At 42.3% G+C, this 26,535-nt stretch overlaps 1 protein-coding gene across 2 annotated transcripts in view; it reads right to left on the bottom strand.

Annotated features, from left to right (window-relative positions):
- Window positions 1-11,566: 11,566 nt before the first annotated feature.
- The window catches only part of LOC142648684 (SURP and G-patch domain-containing protein 2-like), a 69,232-nt gene continuing 54,263 nt past the window's right edge, over window positions 11,567-26,535 (bottom strand). For both annotated transcript variants that reach the window (XM_075825467.1, XM_075825468.1), the window contains exons 9-11: window positions 15,355-15,491; window positions 14,653-14,777; window positions 11,567-13,245 (exon numbers count right to left, since the gene is read on the bottom strand). In XM_075825467.1, the coding sequence (XP_075681582.1) occupies window positions 14,657-14,777; window positions 15,355-15,491 (258 nt within the window). In that variant the 3' untranslated portion in view covers window positions 11,567-13,245; window positions 14,653-14,656. The remainder of the gene's footprint in view (window positions 13,246-14,652; window positions 14,778-15,354; window positions 15,492-26,535) is intronic.

Here is a 26,535-nt window from a genome sequence, read left to right as displayed (position 1 = left end):
GTTAGTATAGTAACTCGGGCCGCGGGCCCCTGTTACTATAGTAACTGACTGTACTTACCTTCCTGGTTCCGGATCGCAGCGGAGGTCCTGACGTCACAGCGCTGTGCGCAGCGCATGACGTCACAACGCTATGCGCCGCACACAACATCGATTGACAGTGTGAGCTAGTAGTGACATGAAGGGGAAGCAGCTCTCGTACGAGCGCTGCGGCCCCTTCAAACAGCTGATTGACGCGTCCCGGGAGACGGACCCCGACACATCAGCTATTGATGGCCTATCCTGAGGATAGGCCATCAATGTTTAGGGACTGGACAACCCCTTTAAGCCTACGATGTAGCAGGCTTAGAGGGCCCATGAGACAGGATCACAGATTGTGTGATCCTGTCTGTTGGGCCCTGTATCTAAGCCAATCACATGGTAGGCTTAGATACAGGGCCCATGTGTGATCCTGTCTGATGGGCCCTGTATATAAGCCTACCACACGGTAGGTTTAGATACAGGGCCCCAGCACACAGTATTCTTATACTGTATATGATTACTGTCTGCTGGACACTATCTAAACCTACCTTGTGGTAGGCTTAGATACAGGCGCTCACAGACAGTATCACACATGGGCCCTGTATCTAAGCCAAACACGTGTTACTAATCGTATTTTTTTGTGTGTTTTCTTACAGGTTTGGTCGTTGGACTACGTCAAATTCCAGGACTACTTCGATGATGGCTTTTTTTTTATTATCAATAAAATGGTTAATGAGTTGTGTGTTTTTTTTTTATTTCAATAAAATATTTTTTCTATGTCTTTGTTTTGTTTTTTTTAAAACTATATTACTACCGCCTTAGTAATGGCCGCCGGCTGATTGACAGCATCCAGGGGTGCTGGGAAGAGCCGGGTACCATCCAGTACTTGACCATCTGTAGTGATGGTTAGCCACTGGGGCGGCCGCAGGCTGGTACTATCAGGCAGGGACAGGCCAGAAACAGTGGCCCTTCCCACCCTGGAGATGCTAGGCGGCTGCTGCTTTATTGTATCTGGTTGGTTATGAAAAGTGGGGGGGACCCCACGTCATTTAAAAAAAAATAAAAAAAAATTGGAAAGAACAATGTTGGGTCCCTGTCCCCCTCCCAATTTTCATAACCAGCCAGATACAACACAGCAGCAGGCAGCATTACCAGGGTGGTAGGTGCCACAGTTTTTGGCCTTCCCCAGCCTAATACTACCGGCCTGCGGGCGCCCCGGTGCCTGGACATCGCTACAGATGGTCGGGTATTGGTTTGTACCCGGATCTTCCCAGTACCCCTGGTGGCGGTGGGTACTGGGGTAATAATGGGGGTTAGTGTTAGCCTCTGATCCGGCTAACATTAAGCCCCGCCTTAGTAATGGAGGTTGTCAATCAGCCAGCGGCCATTACTAAGGCGGTGATGATAAAGTTTAAAAAAAAATACAAGCACATAGAAAAAATATTTTATTGAAATAAAAAAACACAACCCCAATTAACCATTTTATTGAGAATAAAAAAAACGCTGACATTGAAGTAGTCCTCGTATCCGAAGTAGTCCAACAACCGAACCTGTAAAAAAACACAAACACACAATAATAATTAGTAACACATAAAGAAGCAAAACAATTATTATTCTTACCTTTCCTGGGTCCAGCGCTGGAGCCGCAATGTCAGCAAGCTGAGTCCTGTATCTAATCCGATCATGTGTGATACTGTCTGCCGGGCCCTATATCTAATCCAATCATATGTGATACTGTCTGCTGATCCACTGTATCTAATCCTATCATGTGTGATACTGTCTGCTGAGCCACTGTATCTAATCCTATCCATAGTTGATAGGGTCGTAGTGCTATAGATATGCTATGCTGTCTCATATACACATATAATTTTTTTTTGGGGCAGACACATATGTATCAGGGCTATTTCCCCTGCCATTTTAAGTCCTTAGTGACGCCCCCGGCTGCTAGTGCTGCATTGTTGGGTCACTTAGGAGACCCAGCAATGCAGCTGAAAGCTGAGGACCGACGGCCATGAGAAGTTTGCGGGGGGGGGTGGCAATAAGAACTTCTGCATCGGGGCCCATGAGCCTTTAGCTACGCCCCTGGTTTTGACACAAGGTGACTTCACGCACACCGCTGCAGCCTTTGCAGAGGACCTGCTGCTCCCTATAGCCAACCCAGTACAAGCCTTCCCTAAGATTATGCAGTTATTCAAAGACTTCAGTGTGATTTAGAAAAATTTATTTTGAAACTAGAGGTTTTGAATATTTCAGACTCTGACGTAGCTATATCTCCACTCAAAATGGGTTCTCTTCAAATGGCCAACTTCCAATATTAAGTATTTAGGAATCCAATTACCCAGACCTATTTGCATTGAATTATAAACCACTATTAAGCCAAATAATCAAAATACCCAGCATTCACTTCTCCCCGTCAACACCTATAAATCTGCTCCCTCTTACATTGCGTTATCCACTTACTGAAGGAAGTATTTGGAGCAACATGAACAATAAGCCCTTACACAAGGCTTTCCAGTCCTCTATACCTCAGAGTTTAGACACTATCCTAGACCCCTCACAGAGATAGGACTAATTTTCTTCATTCTCAAAGCATAAAAAATATGAGTAAACAATTTTTTAAAAAGTTCTCCATCCCCATCTTGGTTGGATACCCTCGTTACATTTTGTTGGAGCCTTTTTTATTGACTCTATAGATAAACAGCTCCAAAAACGGGAATCAAACACTACGCGAAAAACGCGAGTTTGATTAAAAAACCGCCTGAAAATCAGGAGCCGTATTCCCTTGAAAACAGCTCCGTATTTTCAGACGTTTGAGTCTGCGTGTGAACATACCCTTACTCACTGACTCTTCAAGGCAAGATTTATTTGAAAATGGTATACTCTAAATAGTGTACTAGATACTTTGACTAATTGTTATCGACTCCCTAATCACTCTCTAATTCTCAGGTCAAGTGATCCCATGTTCTGTCTGAACTAAAAATGCAATATGTAACATTTTATTAGTCTGTATCAGTTTTCTTTTTGCATTTCATGTCTCATTCTGTTGGATAAAGTTCAATAGGAGAATTAAAAAAAATAAAAAAATGAATTTTCTCCTCCAGTCCAGCAGACCCCCTTCCAATCAGGTGCAAATCTTCAGAATACAATTTGTACCCCAATGAAAAGTTAGCCCAGTGCTCTAGGAATATTTTTAAAGGGTAACTAAACGTTCAAACGTCTGGACATGTCATAGTGACCTATCAGAAGTTTTGATTGGTGCGGGTCCGAGAACGGAGACCCCCACCAAATCGCTAAAACGAAGCGGCAGAAGTGCTCGTGAGAGTGCTCAGCTGCTTTGTTCTTGTTTGGCTTTTTCCGGAAAGCCGATGTAGCGGTGTACGGGCCCATAGACTTTCTATTGAGTCCGTACACCGCTACATCGATTTCTGGAAAAAGGCAAACAGAAACTAAGCGGGTGAGTGCTCACACGAGTACTTCTGCAGCTTCATTTCAGCGATTGGTGGGGACTTCGGTGCTCGGACCCCCACCAATCAAAACTTCTGACATGTCACTATGACGTCAGAAGTTTGTTGAACGTTTAGTTACCCTTTAAGGCTCCTCCATCTACCAGGTATTCGGTTGTTTGCGATATCATTGCCTGTTCTTTGTGATTTTATAGTTTTGCAAAACAAAACATTTTACCCTAAAATTTAAAAAAAAAACAAAAAAAAACATCAGTTCCCAGCTCTGATTTTAGAGTCTGATCCACCATGGAGTTAATGGTTCTCGACTTCTTTTGCACTTTATCACATTTGAAGAATATATATATATTTTTTTCATGAAGTGCAGCTATCTTTTATTGTGTGCTAAAAAGATTATCCTTTATGTGTAAATCTTAGCAACTGCAATACATCCACATGTGATACATCTATGGGTTTATCAGCAGACTGCGCTATTGATTCCGTCAAAAACAATGGTACCCTGTCCCAACGGTGACAAACAAACTATTAGCAACGTTTCTGTCACCATTGAGATCAATGGTGATGCAAACGGAAGCGAAGGTTTCCGTTTGCCTTTCCGTTGAGGGGTTCCCCCGATGGAAACCTCAGACTGAACCCCTCAATGGAAAGTCAATGCTGATGTGAACACAGCCTTATCCTACTTTCAGTAGGGGACTTAACCCCATGTGTAAGGTGTGCTGTGTCTTCAGGACAAACAAGTACATTCACCATATAAATATAATGTGATCAGCTTATACAAGAGCGCTCCTTTTAACAAATGTAAAGTTTAACCGGTTAAGGACTAGGATGTTTTACAGCTAAATGACCAGAGCAAATTTTAAAATTTTGCTATGCGCTTCTTTAGATGACTATAACTCGGCAGGTGAATAAAGTTCATCTTTGAATTTTACACTCTTTTTAAAGGACAGATAGGGCTTTGTTTTAGTGGCATTTGTCAGTATACAGTGAAGGAAATAAGTATTTGATCCCTTGCTGATTTTGTACGTTTTCCCACTGTCAAAGTCATGAACAGTCTAGAATTTTTAGGCTAGGTTAATTTTACCAGTGAGAGATAGATTATATATAAAAAAAAAAAAAAAAGAAAATCACATTGTCAAAATTATATATATGTATTTGCATTGTGCACAGAGAAATAAGTATTTGATCCCTTTGGCAAACAAGACTTAATACTTGGTGGCAAAACCCTTGTTGGCAAGCACAGCAGTCAGACGTTTTTTTTTTAGTTGATGATGAGGTTTGCACACATGTTAGATGGAATTTTGGCCCACTCTTCTTTGCAGATCATCTGTAAATCATTAAGATTTTGAGGCTGTCGCTTGGCAACTCGGATCTTCAGCTCCCTCCATAAGTTTTCGATGGGATTAAGGTCTGGAGACTGGCTAGGCCACTCCATGACCTTAATGTGCTTCTTTTTGTGCCACTCCTTTGTTGCCTTGGCTGTATGTTTCGGGTCATTGTCGTGCTGGAAGACCCAGCCACGAGCCATTTTTAATGTCCTGGTGGAGGGAAGGAGGTTGTCACTCAGGATTTGACGGTACATGGCTCCATCCATTCTCCCATTGATGCGGTGAAGTAGTCCTGTGCCCTTAGCAGAGAAAACCCCCCAAAACATAATGTTTCCACCTCCATGCTTGACAGTGGGGACGGTGTTCTTTGGGTCATAGGCAGCATTTCTCTTCCTCCAAACACGGCGAGTTGAGTTAATGCCAAAGAGCTCAATTTTAGCCTCATCTGACCACAGCACCTTCTCCCAATCACTCTCAGAATCATCCAGATGTTCATTTGCAAACTTCAGACGGGTCTGTACATGTGCCTTCTTGAGCAGGGGGACCTTGCGGGCACTGCAGGATTTTAATCCATTACGGCGTAATATGTTACCAATGGTTTTCTTGGTGACTGTGGTCCCAGCTACTTTGAGATCATTAACAAGTTCCCCCCGTGTAGTTTTCGGCTGAGCTCTCACCTTCCTCAGGATCAAGGATACCCCACGAGGTGAAATTTTGCATGGAGCCCCAGATCAATGTCGATTGACAGTCATTTTGTATGTCTTCCATTTTCTTTCTATTGCACCAACAGTTGTCTCCTTCTCACCCAGCGTCTTACTTATGGTTTTGTAGCCCATTCCAGCCTTGTGCAGGCCTATGATCTTGTCCCTGACATCCTTAGAAAGCTCTTTGGTCTTGCCCATGTTGTAGAGGTTAGAGTCAGACTGATTAATTGAGTCTGCGGACAGGAGTCTTTTATACAGGTGACCATTTAAGACAGCAGTCTTCAATGCAGGCACCAAGTTGATTTGGAGCGTGTAACTGGTCTGGAGGAGGCTGAACTCTTAATGGTTGGTAGGGGATCAAATACTTATTTCTCTGTGCACAATGCAAATAAATATATATAATTTTGACAATGTGATTTTCTTTTTTTTTTAAATATAATCTATCTCTCACTGGTAAAATTAACCTAGCCTAAAAATTCTAGACTGTTCATGACTTTGACAGTGGGCAAACTTACAAAATCAGCAAGGGATCAAATACTTATTTCCTTCACTGCATATCATTTTAATTTTTTTCTCTAAAGTGGGCAAAATTGGAAAAAAATGCAAGAATTTAGCAATTGCGTCAGTTTATGCTAGCATTTTTCACACACAGTATAGACCACGGACAAAATTAATCTCCTTTCACATTCTTCCACTTCTCCCGTGCATGGGGATACCAAATATGTGTGCCTTATTCACTGTGCGGGCATGTGCCAGGGCTTGGCATAAAAGGAGGCTTTTTGGCCTTTTCGGTCCAGGAATTTTGCATTTGATTTTATAGCCGCATACTGTTTTCTGGGGGGTGTAATGCTGTGAAACATTAGAAACACCCCATAAATTACTTCATTCACACAAGTAGACCCCACAAGGTTTCCTTCAAGGGGTTTATCATATTTTTAGACAGTCCAGTTTTCTTCTGAAAGTTTCTTGAATAAGATGGACACGGCCGCCATCAGGAATTTCAGGGCCCCCTACACCTAAATTTTCTGGGCCCCCCCCCCTACCGTGGCACCGCCTGTTAACGGTACTCCGTCCAGCACTATATCATGGTACCCAGGGCCGCCATCAGGGGGGGTATTAGGGGTACTGATGTGAGAGGCCCGGCCAAACCTGATTGAAAGGGGGGCCCGGCAAACCGACGCGACTTGCCTTTGGTAGAAAAAAAACAGGCCCCTGCAATGGGGCCCATTTTTTTCACCAAAAGAATGTCCTGAGCTGCGGGCCCCCCTTTCAATTAGGTTTGGCCGGGCCTCTCACATCAGTACCCCTAATACCCCCCCCCTGATAGCGGCCCTGGGTAGCATGGGGGCCGTCAAACACCGCCGCCCGTGCGACCGATCGTGCGCACCCGCAAACTCCCGCGCATGCGCATAGGCGACCGCCTGGAACCGCGCACCGAATTTTGAGGCAGATTTTGACCTGCCCACACTATCTTGCCGCGTTTTTTGCCCGCGGCGATTGAGGACAGCAGACAGAAAACGCAGCGAATAATGCATTTTCTGCCTCCCATTGATTGCGATGGGAGGTCAGAGGCAGAACCGCGGCAAGAAAGGGACGTGCTGCTTTTTCTTTTTTCCGCGACTGGCTCCCATTGATTTCAGATTAAATCAGTGGGAGGCGGTTTTGGAAGTTTTTTGGTGCTAATTCTACCGCAGTGTCCGAGTCAATATCAAGGCCCAAAAACTCTGAACTGGGCCTTATTCAGACGAACGTGTAATACGTCCGTGCAACGTGCGTGATTTTCACACGCCTCGCACGGACCTATGTTACTCTATGGGGCCGTGCAGACTGTCAGTGATTTTCACGCAGCGTGTGTCTGTTGCATAAAACTCACGACATGTCCGATATTTATGCATTGTTCGCGCATCACGCACCCATTGAAGTCAATGGGTGCGTGAAAATCATGCCCAGCACTTCCGCAGCCGTATAAACTATGAATGAAAACAGAAAAGCACCACGTGCTACAAACATACAAACAGAGTGTCATAATGATGGCGGCTGCGCGAAAATCACGCAGCCGCGCATCATACGCTGCTGCCACACGGAGCTGTTATGGACCTTTTGCATGCGCAAAACGCCACGTTTTTGCGCGCGCAAAATGCACACGCTCGTGTACATCCGGCCTTAGGGTAGGAACACACTAGGCATGAACGCTGCCGATTTTATGCAGCACATTTTATTGTGGAAAATCCGCAGCAGAGTGGATGAGATTTGAACAAATCTCATTCACACGCTGCAAAAAAAATGGACCTGCAGTGTGGCTTTTTAAGCCGCAGCGATTCAATGTATTCTGTGGGATCGCTGCTCCTCTGTTGCGGAAATGCTGCGGTTCTGCCGAAAAAAATCACGAATGAGAAGAAAAAAAAAAAGGCACTTTTTTAAATTTATAAAAAAGTTTAGACTTGCCCCGGCCGTAGTCCTGGTGACGTGATCCTCTATTCTTAGCGCAGCCCCACCTCCTGTCATAACGTTTCATCCCATGTGACTGCTGCAGCGGTCACATGGTCTACAGTGTCATCCCAGGTGGCAGGGCTACGTTCAGAAGAGAGAGACGCGTCGCCCTAAACTACGGCCGGGGCAAGTCTAAACTTTTTTTTCCCTGCAGGATTCCCGCAGCGGACATGCCTCACGAAACCTGCGCCACTATTTGGTGCGGTTTTGCTGGCAGAATTCCCTGCGGCTACCGGGGCGGATAAGCTGTGGAGTTTTACTCAGCATATCTCAGTGTGCGGGTGGACGGTTTGACGGCCCCCATGACGAGGGGAGGGGAGAGGGCCCGCAGCAACAGCTCACGACATTCTTTTGGTGAAAAAAACGGGCCCCATTGCAGGGGCCCGTTTTTTCCTACCAAAAGAATGTCGCGGCAGTTGCCGGGCCCCTCACACCAGTACCCCTAATACCCCCCTGATGGCGGCCCTGAAGATGGATCAGAAAAAAATTAGCAATTTTTTAGCAAATGCGTCAGTTTATACCAGCATTTTTCACACACAGTATAGACCACGGCCAAAATTAATCTCCTTTCACATTCTGCCACTTCTCCTGTGCATGGGGATACCAAATATGTGGGCCTTATTATCACAGAGATGTAGGAGGGCGGACGATAGAAGAAGCTTATTTCACAAATCGCTTTTTTTCAAAGCTGGTTTTACAACACTCAACAGAGTTTCTATAACACTTCCAAAATATCTGCTCTTGAAGCAGAAATCCCAAAATATTCATCTAGGGGTATAATGGGAATTTATTTCTTTGGGTTTTCTAAAATAAGAAATTGCAGGTTTATGCAAATAGAGCAATCCAGCAGATGAACTTTAGAAAACATGCAAACATGACATCCACCCCCCACCCATTCCCTCCCTCACCCTTGGAGTAAAATCAGGGGAAAAATAAAAAAGTAATGTAGGGCAAATATATTTTCAACGAATTAACTAAAATCTAATAATGCAGAACAGTGTGGTATTCTTTAAAACATGGCTCAATGCACAGGCCTGGTTGCGAGGGACATGAGGGACAGAAATATCGGGAATCTTTGCAGTGCCAGTCTTTTCTGCAGATGCGGCACTTTTTCTGGGGGTTGCTTCTGCTTGGTGTTGGGGGAATCAGACTGATGAAGTGTCTTTCAGTCAGTCGCGTGACATCCTCAGACTGGGGGCATTCTCTGGTGTCCTGAACATCAAAAATGAGGCCTTCAATAATTTTCTCCTGGAAATCCAGGTATGTGTCTCTGCTTTTTTTGTAGAGCACAAATGAATTGTGGATGGCCACCTGTAACAAATAAACGGCCACTTTTTTGTACCAGGTTTTTGTTTTTCGCTTTATTAATAGGGCTGTAAAACCTGGTCGCTTAAATCCACCTCCCCATGTACCTGTTATATTCGGACACGCCCACTGGTTTGTGCTTGTCCAATGTTGCCCCTCTTTCCCTCACTGCCACTGTTCCTGCGGTATGAATCGTGCTTAGCACATACACGTCTTTGCGATCCCTGAACTTGACCGCCAGCAATTCCTCAGATGCATAAGCACAGGAGTCCCCCTTTACCATACACTTCCCCACTAATTGCTGTGGAAAACCAATTCAGTTTTTGCGCATGGTACCACATGCCCCAGTCCTTGCAGCATGCAAATGCCTAAACAGGGGCACACTCTAATAAAAATTGTCGCAGTACAGGTGGTACCCCTGGTGAAGCAGAGGCTGCATTATCTCCCACACAATTTTGCTGCTGGTGGAAAGATCAGGGGGGCATCCAGGAACATTTATTGAGCGGTCCCGCCCTTCATAAATCCTGAAGGCGGTGGTATATCCTGACCCCCTTTCACACAGTTTATAAAGCTTAACGCCATATCTTGACCTTTTGGAAGGTAGATATTGGCGAAAGCCAAGTCTGCCATGGAAGTTGAGGAGGGATTCGTCCACACTTACATTCTGCTCAGGGGTGTAGAGTTGCAGAAATAAATTATTCAGGGAATTTATTAGCGGTCTTATTTTGAACAACCAATTCTGGTTTGCATCGGTACTTGGGGGGGCCTGTGCGTTGTCGTTGAAGTGGAGGAACCTCATTATTGTCTCATAACGAGACCTGGGCATTACTGCAGAATATACTGGGGTGGCTTGGGCGGGTCTTGTTGACCAGTAAGACCTAATGGAGGGCTTTTTGACAACACCCATATTTAGGGTGAGCCCCAAAAATTTTTTTCATTCCTGCAAATTGGTGGGCGTCCAATGTCTGGCATGGGTGGATGAAGTTTTCTGCCTTATATATTGAGTGGCATATAAATTTGCTTTGTGGACAATCTGATTTAGGATGTCGTCCGTTATAAATAAAATGGAAGTAATCCATTTGGACAAAATTTGTATTGTCCACGGTTATGCCAGGAGTGGCAGTAAATCCGTGGATTCTAGGCCCAAAAGATGGGGATGGTGCCCATACAAGAGCCTGGACTGGAGGGACCAGGCTGTCCCGTGCTACAGCGCTACTTGGCCCTGCGCTTTCATGTTCTGCAGTTTCAACTGCATCAGGGACAACGTCCCCTGAAGATTAACCTGAAGTGACGCTGTCATCTTCACTGCCCAAAACAGGTTCCATCTCTGACGCGGTCTCCGACTCAGACCACAGCATGGCGTATGCCTCCTCGGCGCTAAACAACTTCCTCGCCATAACGTCACTAACACTAACTAAACCAATTTTTTTTATTTTTTTTATAAAACACACAAACTAACTGGTATATAGATCTACACTACCGCTAACAAAAAAAAGAAAACGCTATTGAGATATATATATATATATATATATATATATATATATATATATTATATACTCCCTACCTGCCTATTCTAATAGAATAAAAGAAAGAAAGGTAGATAGACAGAAAAAAAGATAGATGGATAGATAGATTGTATAGATAGATAGAAATCTATTTATACAGAGAATGTTTTATAGTGTAACTGTATTTTTTTTCACTGTATTCTTCTGGCAGTAATTCTCTCGAGTCTCTTCTTCTCCTCAAACTGAAACAATGTTTGAGGAGAAGGAGAGGCAGGAGATTTACTGCCAGAAAAGTAAAAATAAAACATATGTGGTCGCTGTGATAGGTTTTCACAGCGACCACATGTTCAGGGACCATCAGATTGGTCCCTGATACTCTGCCCAGAGCTGTTGGTAACAGCGTGGGCACAGGGCTGTGTGCACGTGATCGCGTGCACACTGTTTTATACGCAGAAATGCATGTGATCGCTGTGATTGGTTGTCACAGCGATCACATGTTCAGGGGCCAAAAGATTGGCCCCTGACATTCTGCCCAGTGCCCATGGCTGTTAGCTACAGCCAGGGCACAGAGCTGTGTGCACGCGATCGCGCGTGCACAGTCTCTGAAGTGCCGCCGTAATTAGTCTATACGGCGGACTTCAGAGACCCTGACCGCTGGCCGTATATATACAGCCAGCGGTCGGGAACCTGTTAAAAAAAAAAAAAAAAAAAAAACACAAGAAAACAAAATGACACATCGAAAAACCAAGGGACTTGTTTTAACAATATTTTATTTTATCCTCAAAAAAAATAAAAGATTAAAAAAAAATATAGGCATCCTTTTAAACATCACTGTATTCAACAGCCATCTCTTCAAATGAATCCTTCTAAAAACATTAGTAAAACAAAATACTTACACCAATGTTCTCAGGGATGTTATTTTTTTTGGATCCCACAACCTTTGTTCCAGCAATACTATAAAATATTTATGATCAAAACTTCCCTTTTAGAAGGGGTAGCATTCCAGTTCTAAACTTCAGGGCTGTGAGGAGTTCAATACCCACAAAGCAGACGTTTATAGCAGCCGGAGTTCTGCACGTAGACTAATGCCGTTTTTTCACAGCCTGCACTCTTCTGCTCTGACCAGAAATCTGAGGGGTATTTGACTTTCAGCTAGGAACATTCCTCGCATAAGAATGTGATGTATTACACGGGTCAGATCATTTTAGATATAGCAATATTGAAGCGTTAACACATTTTTAATGCATACTATACAACATGATAAACTTTTAATCTAGAAATTATTTATTTTTTTGCAAACTCAAAGACAGGTTACAGCTTTAACAGACCTGTTTAAAAAAATAAATAAAATAAAATTCTTCCTAATGGGGTTAATCTGCTTATAACGTACACCTTCTCAAGAGGGACATTTCACCAATACCCTTTAACAATGTAATAAAGCATCTCAAAATCAATCTTAAAAGGGTATTTCCAACTTGGACATCTGTGGCATATTCACAGGATATGCCATAAATGTCTGATAGATGTGGGTCCCAGTGGAACCCACACCTATAGATTAACTATAGGGGTCACCCGACCCACATTTCACTTGTTGCGGTGTCCCCAAGCTGCAGATTCCAGGCAGGGACTAGTGTGGAGAGGGCCGCGCGTGGCCCTCTTTACTTTGTTTAATGGGAGTTACGGAAAGCACTGATTGACTACATTCTGTAGTAAGGGAGTTACAGAAACAGAGCCACGTGCATGCACGGCCCTCTCTCCACTAGCCCCCGCAAGGAAAAGGCAGGTTGCGGCTGCCGCACCAGGTGAAGCTTGGGTCGATTTGGCTGCAGGTCCCTATCAGTCCCTCGATATAGGTGCGGGTCCTGTGGATAGTCTATAAATGTCTATGTTTAGAATACCCCTTTAAGATATATTTGAAAATAACTAAACAGCTTTATACGTTGGTTGTGTAGCAACCAAATAAAGGCTTCTCTTAAAGAGCAAACAAAAAGGTTTTGATAAATGAGGCCTAAATTGTTTTATAAGTGTAAAACGGACCTTGTTGACCATAACCACCACATTGCCGCATTCATTTTTCCAGAGCAGTACGACTAATAGCTGAACATTTATTGGTTACTATGGCTAAAAAGGCCAGTTTTAAAGGTAAGACAAATTTAATAAATGAGGCGATTTCTTAAAAGGCTTAATAGTAAAAAGCCATACATTTGAAATGTGCAACAGGATAGGAAGACACGTTTTGCTCATGTACAAAAAAAAAAGTCCCCCAGCATATAACACAAAATAAAACAAAAAACACAAAATAAAACAAAAAACACAAAAAACTTTTAGAAAAATCATGAAGACACACTTTTCAGTCTAAAAACCACAGGGGTCATACTTGAGACCCAAAATATACATGAAAAAGTGACTTCCTAGATTTCAGTAGTCTTCCGGTATCCTGTGAAATGTGGGGGGGGGGAGAAGGAAAGAAGAGAGACTGAATATATTAAAACATCATGGCATGAAATTCACTAAGTACAGAAGTGGTCCAACCAGGCCTGCAAGAGTCCCCTTAACAATAAGGGCAAGACTATACAGCAGAATGCAGGGAATAGTGGTCAACATGGAACATTCTGTGATTAATATAAAAATCCTCCCACAAAACTGTAATCACACGAAAAGGCACAGTGATTTGGGACACATCATTATGACCAAGACGTTCAAGAAGTCGTTTATAGTATAACAAACCACACAAACTGCTGGTTTATTACTTTTGATGGTAAAAATACCAAAAGGAAGAAAATAAGGAAAATAATATCTTTGGCAATACTTAAAAGGGGTTGTCCAGTTAAAAAAAAAGAAAAATAGTCACCCCCATTAGGGAATTGTGAATGAAGAGGGGATCCTCATCTCTTGGCCAGAATCGAGAATGGCTAAAAAGAGCGTCTCTCTCTCTCTGGAGGACTTGTCCTGTCCTGCGTTACACAGACAACCCAATGATTTGAACGGCCACTATGTAATGCTTAATTTCCCCTGTAGTGAGACACTGCAAGGAAACTGAACGCTTACTGCAAGGTTCCCCAAAAGATTATAACCAATTGCAACCAATTGCTGGGGGTCCTAGCAAGGGTCACTTTGTGATCAGCTTATTGTCAAGTGACCCTTCTAAAAAGTAGGAAAACCGCTTTAAAAATGTTTTAATTTTGGCAAACCACTGCCGAGGTGACGTTTATTAAACAAATCACAAACTCTTCTCAGTTTCCATATACCAAGTGACAAATCACTTCACTTTTCAACACACAAGATCTCTATTGGCATCAGATGTTCTTGCAACTTTTCAAAGTAAAAATTTGGATGCCCAAGTTGCAAACAAATGGCCGAGAACAAAAGGCAAACACTAGTGGGTGTAGGAAGAGTCAATAGGTAAGACGACAAATTCAGAAATCAGCTCACGGGTGTGGACTGTACAAACATTCATTTGCCAGTGCGAAGCCAAAAAGGCAATAAAAGCAGGATTCTGGCATAATACTGATATTCTCAATGTTTTTCTACACAAGTGTATAAACACTCATTTTTACCACATAGTCTAGCACCACAGACAACCATTTTACTTTTCTTTTTAAATACGAAAAGCTAAATAGTGTCCCCCTCCTTCATTACTGAACATGTTGTACGAGCTGAAGCTGCTCATGTTGAAGAAAAAGAAAAGCACACAAAATGTGCCAGTAACTCATTTCTCAAATACACAGTTTAAAAGTGAAAATGCTCTCATTAAACCACATCTTCACCTGCTTCTTTTAAAGGACACGTGGAACACAGGAGGAACGCAGTTTTAAAAAAAATAAAAAAAAATTGGCAAGCTTACCTACTCATTTTGTAATTTTCTGCTTGTACATTTGAATCATTCTTTGACGAAAAACATCAAAGTTTGTAGACTTGCCAGCCTCCTTTACTTTAGAACCCAAGCCCTCTCCAGCAGAGACTGCGCCCCTGAAAAAGTGGCAAAAGCCGAACATAAAACTTTTTAACACAGCCAGTGAATAGCTTTTTAACGTGGACAGTATGCGACACAATATACGCTTTAGAAAACTTCTGTGAAATGTCAGACAAGTTAAAGTACAGCTCTAAAGAGGAAATCCAGGCTAAACACCACTCGGAGATGTCAGTGGAATCCTTTGGTAGGAGTCTCTGACCCCAGTTCATTGCCAAACTGAGCTTTGGAATCCCTGGAAATGTAACAGTTTATAGTCCATTGAATACAATGAGGTGCATGCCTTGTGTAGGAGATCCCAATCTAATGTGACAGAAATCCTACATTTATTCTACTTGGTAAGCATAGTAAGACGTAACAAACGTGAGGACAAAATGTACTACTGCACAAGAACCTTTGAGTCACTGGCCAAAAACTTCCAAGGATACAGAAAAACCCAAGGATGCAGTGATAAAGGCTTTTTGGGTAAAGCCACGTCTGTGGGAAGACTACATTATATGGATTTGATCTAAAGAAGAGTACTATAAAACTGCTACAGACAACAAACATGTAAAGTAAACCTATTATGCAACATACACGTTTATGGGATTTTTGATGCCTGATCCACCGGAGCCAAGTCCATCACCTTCTTGCCAGCCCATCCTACTCAACATCTGAAAACCCACATTCTTTTGGGTAAGCTTCTTATTGGCAAACTCTAAATCCACTGGTTTCTTGAGGGGGGAAAAAAAAAAGGAAGAAAATGGTTAAAATATAGACAGACATTTCACTTTATGCCACTGAGCATTTCGGTATAGGTGCCGCCAGCCAACTGTAGTTGAACAGAATTTTTTTTTGCTTGGAAGGCAAAGCCATTATTTCAGTAGGTGGGTCTTCAAAAACAGTCCACAATCAGTTCTTATGGTAAACCTATAGCTAGGTAGGTGCTGTCTTTTATTCAGGACAGGTTGCTCTTCAACAAAAACGGAAAAACCGTCAACTACAAGTATTAAAACGACAAAGAAATATAGGAAGTGACTTGAGGAGATGGGTAAACCTGTGTAGATGAAGTGCCTATTGCTGTACACATTTCAAAATATTCGAAAGGATCATTGGAGGGGGGGGGCGCACACACTGCTCAATTCGTCGGATGGGTGACTGCCGATGTCCACAACTTCTATTCATCCTAAAGCGGCTCTTTACAGAAAATAACAAAAGTTCACCCCTGATACCCAGTGCAAAATACACCTTATACGCCCCATGTACCTGCTGGATGACAATGTGGTCGTAAAAAGGGTAATTCTGTAACCGGAGAACAAGATCACTCCGTGAAGGTGACGCTCAAGATGACGCTGCAGCGACAACACCGCAGGTGAGCAGACTTCAGCTCTTTCCCCTTTCAAGGGATCTCCCCCCGACACAGTACCCTCCCCCCGACACAGTACCCCCCCCGCCCCCCAGAACCCAGAGGCAAACTTAATCCGCTCCCAAGATTATCTTCTCTGGCGACGAGGGCTCTTTTTAGCCAGCCAGGCACTTCCCAGGTGGAGGAAGCTCCATTGCCACCTAAGTACTCTCCTGACGCTATTCTCTTGGCCAGATTCTGTGATCACCAACTCCCTCAAACAAGGTCAGCCATTTGCAGGCATTTCGACTTAGGATCAAGACCTATAGGAACAACTTCATGTCTCTGTATTAGAAATTAAAGTTCCTGAAAACAGATTAGAGGAGATATTAGGATTAGGCGATTGCTTAAATGCATTATCGATATACCAAAAGGTTGTGAAGGACTGTTTGCAACTGTTAATACCATATATTAACACCTTGCATTTAGAAATGGACAGGGCTCACCAGCCCTGACTGCTGTTTACAAAAGATGGCCACCAAGAAACATAGCAGCCGGACCGAACTTTTACTTAGTAAAGGAGAAGGTGATGAAGGCAGATAGAGAACGCTCCTCTCTCTCTATTGATAAGCCATGAGATTCAAATATTTGTGGATAAAGCCCTTATTTAAAGACGCAGGACACTGAAAACATTACTGCCCAGCTTGTTAAAGAAAGACAGATACAGTTGGGCTTTCCCCCTACGCCTTTGCTTCTACTATAATAAACCCTATGTCTTAGGGTATGTGCACACGTGAACTGTCTTTTACGTCTGAAAAGACACTGTTTTCAGGAGAAAACAGCTGCCTCGTTTCAGACGCAAAAGCTCCTCCTCGTAATATGCGAGGCGTCTTTGACGCTCGTAATCTTGAGCTGTTCTTCATTGACTTCAATGAACGGCTCAAATTACGTTGCAAAGAAGTGCCCTGCACTTCTTTGCCGAGGCAGTCAACTTGCGCGTCGCCGACAGGTCGTCGGCACAGTACATCGGCAAACCCATTCAAATGAATGGGCAGATGTTTGCCGACATATTGTAGCCCTATTTTCAGACGTAAAACGAGGCATAATACGCCTCGTTTACGTCTGAAAATAGGTCGTGTGAACCCAGCTTTAGTTCGTGAAGGTGTAGCACTTCCTCTTCAGTTGAAATTTCCAAAGATGTATTCTCACCAGGGAAACCCAGCACGGAGGACAGGCCTGTGTCACCTCTGAAGATCTGCCACCAAGAAGAAAACCGGCCGCCTGACTATTTACAATTAAGAACCCGACTTGTATTGGGGCCTGTAAATCAAGACCCATAACTTTAACTCACTCATTTGAGACATTCCTGCTATGGATAATCCAGCTAAATGGACATGAAATAAGCGCCGAAACTGCAGACAATCCTTGCCCTTTCCCATGATCGGCGTTCAAGCTAGTCAGAGATTTCCTCATTCCCCCCATCCTTTTTTTATTCCTCCTCTCCCAGCTCAGGTGCTGGAGTCTCTAAAAGCGATACATGGCATTATTTGCAACTCTGATGTTATTTGACTATCACCAAACTTTCTTTAATACTATAGGACAAATTTACGAATACTGGTGTTTCATATATCTTAGCTTTCTGCTTTGCTGCAGTTAAATTGAGAGATTTTTTTTAGGAGGCGTATGCCTCAATCTGAGGGGGGGTGGGGGGGGGGGGAAATCCGGTCCCAACATGAAATTGCTATGCATACACAGTAAAATCTTTTAGCTAGCACAGATTTGCTATTATTTCTGCCAGCTTTTTGGCACAAATTATAATCAATGTGACAATCTGCTATGGACCCGTCCCGCTCGATGAACCAAGTCCCTTTCCAAAAAGTGCAGAGGGCGGCGTAAAAGGCCCAAAAAGTCAGTTTTCATTGCAGATTGAAACTTTAGGGCCTCTCTGCGACTTTTCTACACCAGAAAACTTGTGTAAAAAAGGTTGATGAATTCCCCCCTATGTTCTCTGCATTACCAATTATTGTCAATATCAATGACCTCAACACTGTTCTCTTATGTCTCTCTTCTGTGCTACTGTTAGGCATTCTAGGAGGTTTGCTTCTTAACCCCTTAAGGACGCATCCTTGTTTTAGCCTTAAAGAGGCTCTGACACCAGATTTAGCAACCCCTATCTGCTATTGCAGCAGATAGGCGCTGCAATGTAGATTACAGTAACGTTTTTATTTTTAAAAAACGAGCATTTTTGGCCAAGTTATGACCATTTTTGTATTTATGCAAATGAGGCTTGCAAAAGTCCAAGTGGGTGTGTTTAAAAGTAAAAGTCCAAGTGGGCGTGTATTATGTGCGTACATCGGGGCGTTTTTAATACTTTTACTAGCTGGGCGCTCTGATGAGAAGTATCATCCACTTCTCTTCAGAACGCCCAGCTTCTGACAGTGCAGATCTGTGACGTCACTCACAGGTCCTGCATCGTGTCGGACACATCGACACCAGAGGCTTCAGTTGATTCTGCAGCAGCATCGGCGTTAGCAGGTAAGTCGATGTAGCAACTTACCTGCAAACGCTGATGCTGCTGCAGAATCAACTGTAGCCTCTGGTGCCGGTGTCCTCGCTCGTCTGACACGATGCAGGACCTGTGAGTGACGTCACAGATCTGCACTGCCAGAAGCTGGGCGTTCTGAAGAGAAGTGGATGATACTTCTCATCAGAGCGCCCAGCTAGTAAAAGTATTAAAAACGCCCCGATGTACGCACATAATACACGCCCACTTGGACTTTTACTTTTAAACACACCCACTTGGACTTTTGCAAGCCTCATTTGCATAACTACAAAAATGGTCATAACTTGGCCAAAAATGCTCGTTTTTTTAAAGATAAAAACGTTACTGTAATCTACATTGCAGCGCCTATCTGCTGAAATAGCAGATAGGGGTTGCAAAATCTGGTGACCGAGCCTCTTTAAGGCTCAGAGCCCATTTTTCAAATCTGACATATTTCACTTTATGTGGCAATAACGTCGGAATGCTTAAACCTATTCAAGCGATTCTGAGATTGTTTTCTCGTGAGACATTGGGCTTCATGTTAGTGGTAAAATTTGGTCGATATATTCAGTGTATATTTGTGAAAAATTGCAAAATTTAGAAAAAATAGAATTTTTCTGAATTTAAATGCATCTGCTTGTAAAACAAACGTTTATACCACCCAAAATAGTTACTAGTTCACATTTCCCATATGTCTACTTTAGATTGGCATCGTTTTTTTTTTAACATATTTTTATTTTTCTTGGACGTTACAAGGCTTAGAACATAAACAGCAATTTCTAATTTTTAAGAAAATTTCAAAAGCCTTTTTTTTTAAGGTACCTGTTTAGTTCCGAAGTGGCTTTGAGGGGCCTATGTATTAGAAATCCCCATAAAACACCCCATTTTAAAAACTAGACCCCTCAAAGTATTCAAAACAGCATTTAGAAAGTTTTTTAACCCTTTAGGAATTTCACAGGAATTAAAGCAAAGTGGAGGTGAAATTTGCAAATTTTATTTTTCTTGCTGAATTTCAATTTTATTCCATTTTTTTTCTGTAACACAGAAGGTTTTACCAGAGAAACACTATTAAATATGTATTGTCCAGATTCTGCAGTTTTTAGAAATGTCCCACATGTGGCTCTAGTGTGCTCGTGGACTAAAACACAAGCCCCAAAAGCAAAGAAGAACCTAGTGCATTTTGAGGCCTCTTTTTTATTACAATATATTTTAGGCAGCATGCCAGGTTTGAAGAGGTGTTGAGATGCCAAAACAGTAGGAATCCCTCAAAAGTGACCCCATTTTGGAAACTACACCCCTCAAGAAATTCATGTATGGTTGTTACCATTTTGACGACACAGCACGTATTTGAATTGGGCTGTGAAATTTAAAAAATGAAAGGTTTTCCAATAAGATGTAATTTTTGATAAAATTTCTTATTTTCACAAGAAATAAAAAACGCCATTTTGTTCCCCAATTTGTCCTAAGTGCGGCAATACCCCATTTGTGGTGAAAAAAACCCTTCTGAGCCCTCCCATGGGCCCAAACGGCAAAGTAGCGCTATGTGTTTGTTGGAGTCCAGATTTTGCTGGATTGGTTTTCGAGTGCCATGTCGCATTTGCAGACCCCCAGAGTTATCAAAGCAATGGAAACCCACCAGAAGTGACCCCATTTTGGAAACTACACCCCTCAAGGAATTGATTTATGGTTGCTGTGACCATTTTGACCGCACAGTTTTTTCACAGCACGTATTTGAATTGGGCTGTGAAATTAAAAAAAAAAATCATTTTTCCAGTAAGATGTAATTTTTGATCAAAATTTCTTATTTTCACAGGGAACAAAATACCCCATTTTATTGCCCAATTTCTCCTGAGTGCAGCAATACCCCATTTGAGGTGATAAACTGCAGTTTGGTCCCATGGGAGGGCTTAGAAGGAAAACACCACCATTTGGCCTACTGGAGCTTGTCTGGTGCTATGTCATGTATGCAGAAGCCCCTGAGGTACCAGTACAGTTGAAACCCCCGAGAAGTGACCCCATTTTAAAAACTACACCCCTTAAGACATTCATCTAGAGGTGTAGTGAGCACTTTGACCCCACAGGTATTGTGTAAAAGATAATGCGCAGCAGATGGTGCAGTGTGAGATTTGCAATTTTCTATATATCCATGCCATTTCAGTGTCCGATATAGTGTGCCCAGCATGTGCCACTGGAGATATACACCTCATAAACTGTAATGTGGGTTCTCCCGGGTATGGCAATACCTACATGTGGCTGTTATCAGCTGCCTGGGCACACAGCAGGGCTTAGAAGGGAAAGATGAGGGGGATAAGCTGTGCGGAGTGCATCAGGGTAGATGAAAAATCTAAGGGATCTATGATAAATTTTAAAACTCTTTCATACAGAGCCCTGGTTTTTCGGGACACGAGTCACATTGATATATTGTGTCCTCCCTTATCCCCCTCTTATAGCAGACTTTGCACCTCTTGACTTTTTCCCTTCTTGCCAGTTTGGGGAACTTCTACTGGAAAGTGTTGCCCTGGTACGATGCCTGTGGCCCCACTTCCAGAAGTACTGGGTGCCCCCTTCTTGGTCCCTAAAGATTAGGATTTTGATAATGATGTGCACGGCCAGCTTCTTATACCACACCGCATGGCGCTGTAGGGCTTTAGGACTTGATCGGACAAGTCCACCCCTCCCATGTACCTATTGTAGTCCAGGATGCAGTCTGGTTTCAGGGTCTCTGTACTGGTTCATGGGTACTGGTGTGGCCATGTATTGTTGTCAATACAAGAACATTTCTTTTGTCCTTGTACTTGACACACTATATGTTGCTGCTAGAATGTGCCCTGCTCTCACCCCTTCTTGTTTGCCCAAGCAGTGTCTTAGGGAGAGGCCTCTCAGATTTCTTCTAGCAGTGACCCATGCCACAGGACTGGAAGTGAGGCAGTTGAAGAGTGGGACGTTGGTATAAAAATGATCCAGGTAGAGGTGGTAACCCTTTTTCAGGAGTGGGTGCACCAAATCCCACACAAATTTTGCATTAACTCCCAGTAAGAGGGGGGGGGGGGCATTCTGGGGGCTGAATAGTGGTGTCCTTCCCTTCATATATCCTAAATTTGTAGGTATACCCTGATGCACTCTCGCACAGCTTATACAACTTCACGCCATACATTGCCCTCTTACTTGGCAGGTACTGCCGGAATTGAAGCCTCCCTTTAAAATCTACCAAGGACTCATAAATAGAAATACACGTCTTGGGGGTGTATGCTTGGGAAAATCGGGAACTGAAACGGTATAATAGTGGTCTCCGTTTATACAAACGGTCACAACTGGGTTCATCTCGGGGTGGGCACTGCTCATTATCAGTATAATGTAAGAAGCGAAGAATTGCCTCATTTATTTATTTTTTAGGTTCCAGTTCAGTTCTGAAGTTGCTTTGAGGGGCCCATATATTAGACACCCCTATGAAACACCCCATTTTAGAAGCTAGACCCCTCAAAGTATTCACAACAGCATTTAGAAAGTTTATGAACCCTTTAGGTGTTTCACAGGAATTTAGAGCAAAGTAGAGGTGAAATTTTACATTTTTTTTTGTCAGAAAATCCTTTTTATACCATTTTTTTCTATAACACAAAAGGTTTTACCAGAGAAACGCAACTCAATACTTATTGCCCAGATTCTGTAGTTTTGAGAAATATCCCACATATGGCCCTATTGCGGTAATGGACTGAAGCATCGGCCTCCGAAGCAAAAGAGCCCCCAGCGGATTATGAGACCTCCTTTTTATTAGGCACCATGTCCGGTTTGAAGAGGTCTTGTGGTGCCAAAACAGTGGAAACCCCCCAACAGTGACCTTAATTTGGAAACTAGACCCCTTGAGGAATTCATTGTACTTTTCATGGGGTGCATGCGGCTTTTTGATCCGTTTTTATTCTATTTTTAAGTGGGGTGGTGACAAAAAAACAGCAATTCTACTATTCTTTTTTTATAGCGTTCACCGTGCGCTATAAATGACACATTCACTTTATTCTGCGGGGCGATACGATTATGGCGATACCGGATGTTTATAGCTTTTTTTTATGTCTTATGGTGTTTGCACAATAAAATACTTTTTGTAAAAAATAATATACTTTTTGTGTTACTTTATTCTAAGTGCCATAACTTTTTTATTTTTCCATCAATAAAGCCGTGCGAGGACTTATTTTTTGCGTAACGAACTGTAGTTTCGATCAGGACCATTATTAGGTACATGCGACTTTTTGATCTCATTTTATTCCATTTTTGGGGAGGTGAAGTGACCAAACAATTGTGATTCTGGTACGGTTTATTATTATTTTCTTTTACGGCGTTAACCGCGCGGGATAAATAACGAAATCATTTTGTAGTTCAGGCCGTTACGGACGCGGTGATACCAATTATGTATAGTTTGTTTATATATTTTTATTAATAATAAAGGACTGATAAGGGAAAAAAGGGGGATTTTTACTTTGATCACTTTTAAAACTTTTATTTTCTTATTTTTACACATCTTTTTTTTTACTTTATTACTTTGTCCCACTAGGGGACTTGAGGGTAGGAGGCCCTGATCGCTATTCTAATACACTGCACTACATGCGTAGTGCAGTGTATTAGAGCTGTCAGCTACTCACTGACAGCAAGCATAGTGAGTCCTGACTTCGTCAGGACCCACTAGGCTTCCGTCAATGGCAGAGCCGGACGCCATTGTTTGGTGTCCGGTTGCCATAGTTACAATCGCCGGCCGCTATCGTATAGCAGGCCGGCGATTGTAGCTTAACCCCTAAAAAGCCGTGATCGCTATTGAACACTGCTTTTCAGGGGTTAATCAGCGGGGACATAGCGACCGGTCCCCGCTGTAGGAGCTGCGGCAGCTGCTGTACGAGACAGCAGCTGTCACAGCTCCTGTATGTGTCCGGAGGACAGCCGAAACGGCCGTTACTCCCGTGACGTACTATTCCGTCATGGAGCGCGAACGGGGCGGTTTCCATGATGGAATAGTACGTCACTGAGCGTTAAGGGGTTAAACATTTAGAGTAACCTGAACTTTCTACTTAATAAGAGTTCCCTTAGGTAATATAAAAGGGGAGCCTGATAGACAATAATTCGTAATGCAAAGACCTCAACATTGTTCTCTTTTAACGTTACGCTTATGTCCTATTGTAATGTTTGCTTCTTAAACCTTTAGGCAGAGTTCACATGTTGCATAAATACTGCGTTTCTCCCCCGCAACATCTTGTTGCAGAAAACCCACAGCATAATAAAGTAGCAGCTAGGCGGATTTGAACAAATCTCATCTACACGCTGTGTAAATGAGTGGAAAAAACGCTCAAAATTCTATGGTGCGTGTTTTTTTAATCCGCAGCATGTCAATTGTATATGCGTAAACGCGGCTTTTGTGTTGCAGGTTTCCCCCATTGAATTCAATGGGGAGGTTAAACCCACAACCAACAGAAGATGCTGCAATTTTTTTTTTTGCGAGAGAAAAGCGGCGATACCGCAGCAAAAAAAAAAAGAAAAAAAAATATCACTTTTGTCCAGGCCGGCCTCCTGAGATTAGGTTTCATCCCATGGAATCGCTGCAGCCAATCATTGGCTGCAGCGGTCATATGGGATAAAATATCATCCCAGGAGGCCGATCTGCAGGACATGATATTCCAAAACATAGAATAAAATGTGATCAAAAACTTGCATGTACCCCATAATAGTACCAATAAAAACTACAACCCGTGTGCTGTGCGTGATACACGCAACAGTTGCTAAAGAAATGATGAGAAAAAGAAAACCACCTCCTTCATTTTATTTTGCATACGGATGACATACGGGCGTAAAAACCGCTGACAAGCACCATACACTGATGTCACACGGAACTGCAACGCAGGAAAAACGATTTACGCACGCAAAACTGACACGTTCGTGTGAATAAGGCCTTAGTTTTTTCTTTTTTTAATTCATTAAAAATATGTTATTGCTTTTTATAATACGGTGAAACAAAAAATGTTTTTTTTTGAAAAATCAGAAGATTTTATAGTGCAAATGCTGTAAAAACATAGCTATATATGCACATATGGTATCGCCATAATCGTATCGACCTACAGAATAAAGCAAATATGTCATTTATAGCACACGGTGAACACAAAAAATAAAAACCAACGTCAGAATTGCTGGTATTTGGTCACTTTGCTTGCCAAAAAAGGAATGAAAAAGTGATCTAAGTCACATGCACCCCAAAATGGTATCAATATAAAAAATAAATAAATAGAACGCAAAAATAAGCCCTAACACAGCTCCATCGGCAATGGCAATAAAATGTGCAGAGTGTTCCAAAATGGGGATAAGCTTAGGCACCATTAATCAGTGCGACACATCTATGGATTATTAATTTAAATTATATCACCTTATTATGCAACCTTATTATGCCCTGAAGCTTACATATGCCCACACATTATAAACTTAAGCAGCAGCAAAAACCCCAAACAGAACTCCTACCAAGCAAAATCTGCGCTTCAAATTGCGCACCCACCATTCTGAGCCCTACAGTGTGCCCAAACAGCAGTTGACTTCCACATATATGGCATTCCCATATATAAGAGAACCTTCTTAACAATTTTAGGTATTTGTCTGCAGTGGCACAAACTGGGCATAACATCGGGCACTAAAATGGCATATCAGTGGAAAATTGCAATTTTCACTAATCATCCACTACGCATTAATTTATAATGAAACACCCGTCGGGTCAAAATCCTCACAACACCCCTCAAAATTCCTTAAGGAGTGTAGTTTCCAAAATAGGGGGTCACTACTTGGTGGTTTGTTTTACCATTTGACCTCAGAGCCCTGCAATTGTGGGCCAAAGCTGCGAAAATCACCAAAATAGACCTCAAATGCGCTTTGTGTTCTTTCACTCCCGAGTTCTGTCATATGTCCAGGAAAATGATAAATGCCATGAGGTGAGTAGTTTCCAAAATGGGGTCACTTTTAAGGGGTTTCCCCTGTACTGGTACCTCAGGGGCTCTGCAAATGCTACATGGTGCCCTAACACCAATCCAGCAAAATATGCATGCGAAATTGCGCTCCTGCCCTTCTGAACCCTGCAGTGTGTCCAAATCGTAGTTTATGACCACATATAAAGGTATTGCCATAATCGGTACAAATTGCTTTTCAAAATGTTGGGGTGCCTTTTCTCCTTTAGAAACTTTTAAATTGTTACAAGGAATAATGTTTTTTCAGAAAAAAATTAATTTTTCATTTTCACGGCTTCATGCCACTAGATTCAGCAAAAAACTAAATGCTCACTATACTACTCGATAAATCTCTTGAGGGGTGTAGATTGCCAAGTGGTCTTTTTTGGGGCGTTTCTATTGTTTTGGCACCACATGACCTCTTCAAATCTGACATGGTGCATAAAGTATATTCTAATAAAAAAAAAAAAAAAAAAGGGCCCCCAAAATCCACTAGGTGCTCCTTTGCTTCTGAGGCCTGAGCTTCAGTCTATTAGCACACTAAGGCCATATGTGGGATATTTCTAAAAACTGCAGAATCTGGGCAATAAATATTAAAGTTGCATTTCTCTGGTAAAACCTTCTGTATTACAGAAAATAAATGGGTTAAAGTTTAATTTCTGCAAAAAAACAAACAAACAAAAAACTATTTGTACATTTCCCCTCCACTGTGAAACAGGGTTAAGAAACTTTCCAAATGAGGTTTTGAATACTTTGAGGGGTGCAGTTTTTAAAATAGTTTCTAATATATATATATATATATATATATATATATATATATATATAGAGCCCTCAAAAAACGTACTAAAAAGAAATAAATAAAAGGACATTCAAAAAACGATGCCAACATAAAGTAGACATGTGGTAAAACTAACTAGTAACAATTTTGTGTG

Source organism: Rhinoderma darwinii, chromosome 1, assembly GCF_050947455.1.
Source record: "Rhinoderma darwinii isolate aRhiDar2 chromosome 1, aRhiDar2.hap1, whole genome shotgun sequence".
In the NCBI taxonomy this organism is placed as follows: Eukaryota; Metazoa; Chordata; class Amphibia; order Anura; family Rhinodermatidae; genus Rhinoderma; species Rhinoderma darwinii.
The sequence above is the reverse complement of the archived record's forward strand: the minus strand, read 5'-3'. Positions and strand labels throughout refer to the sequence as shown.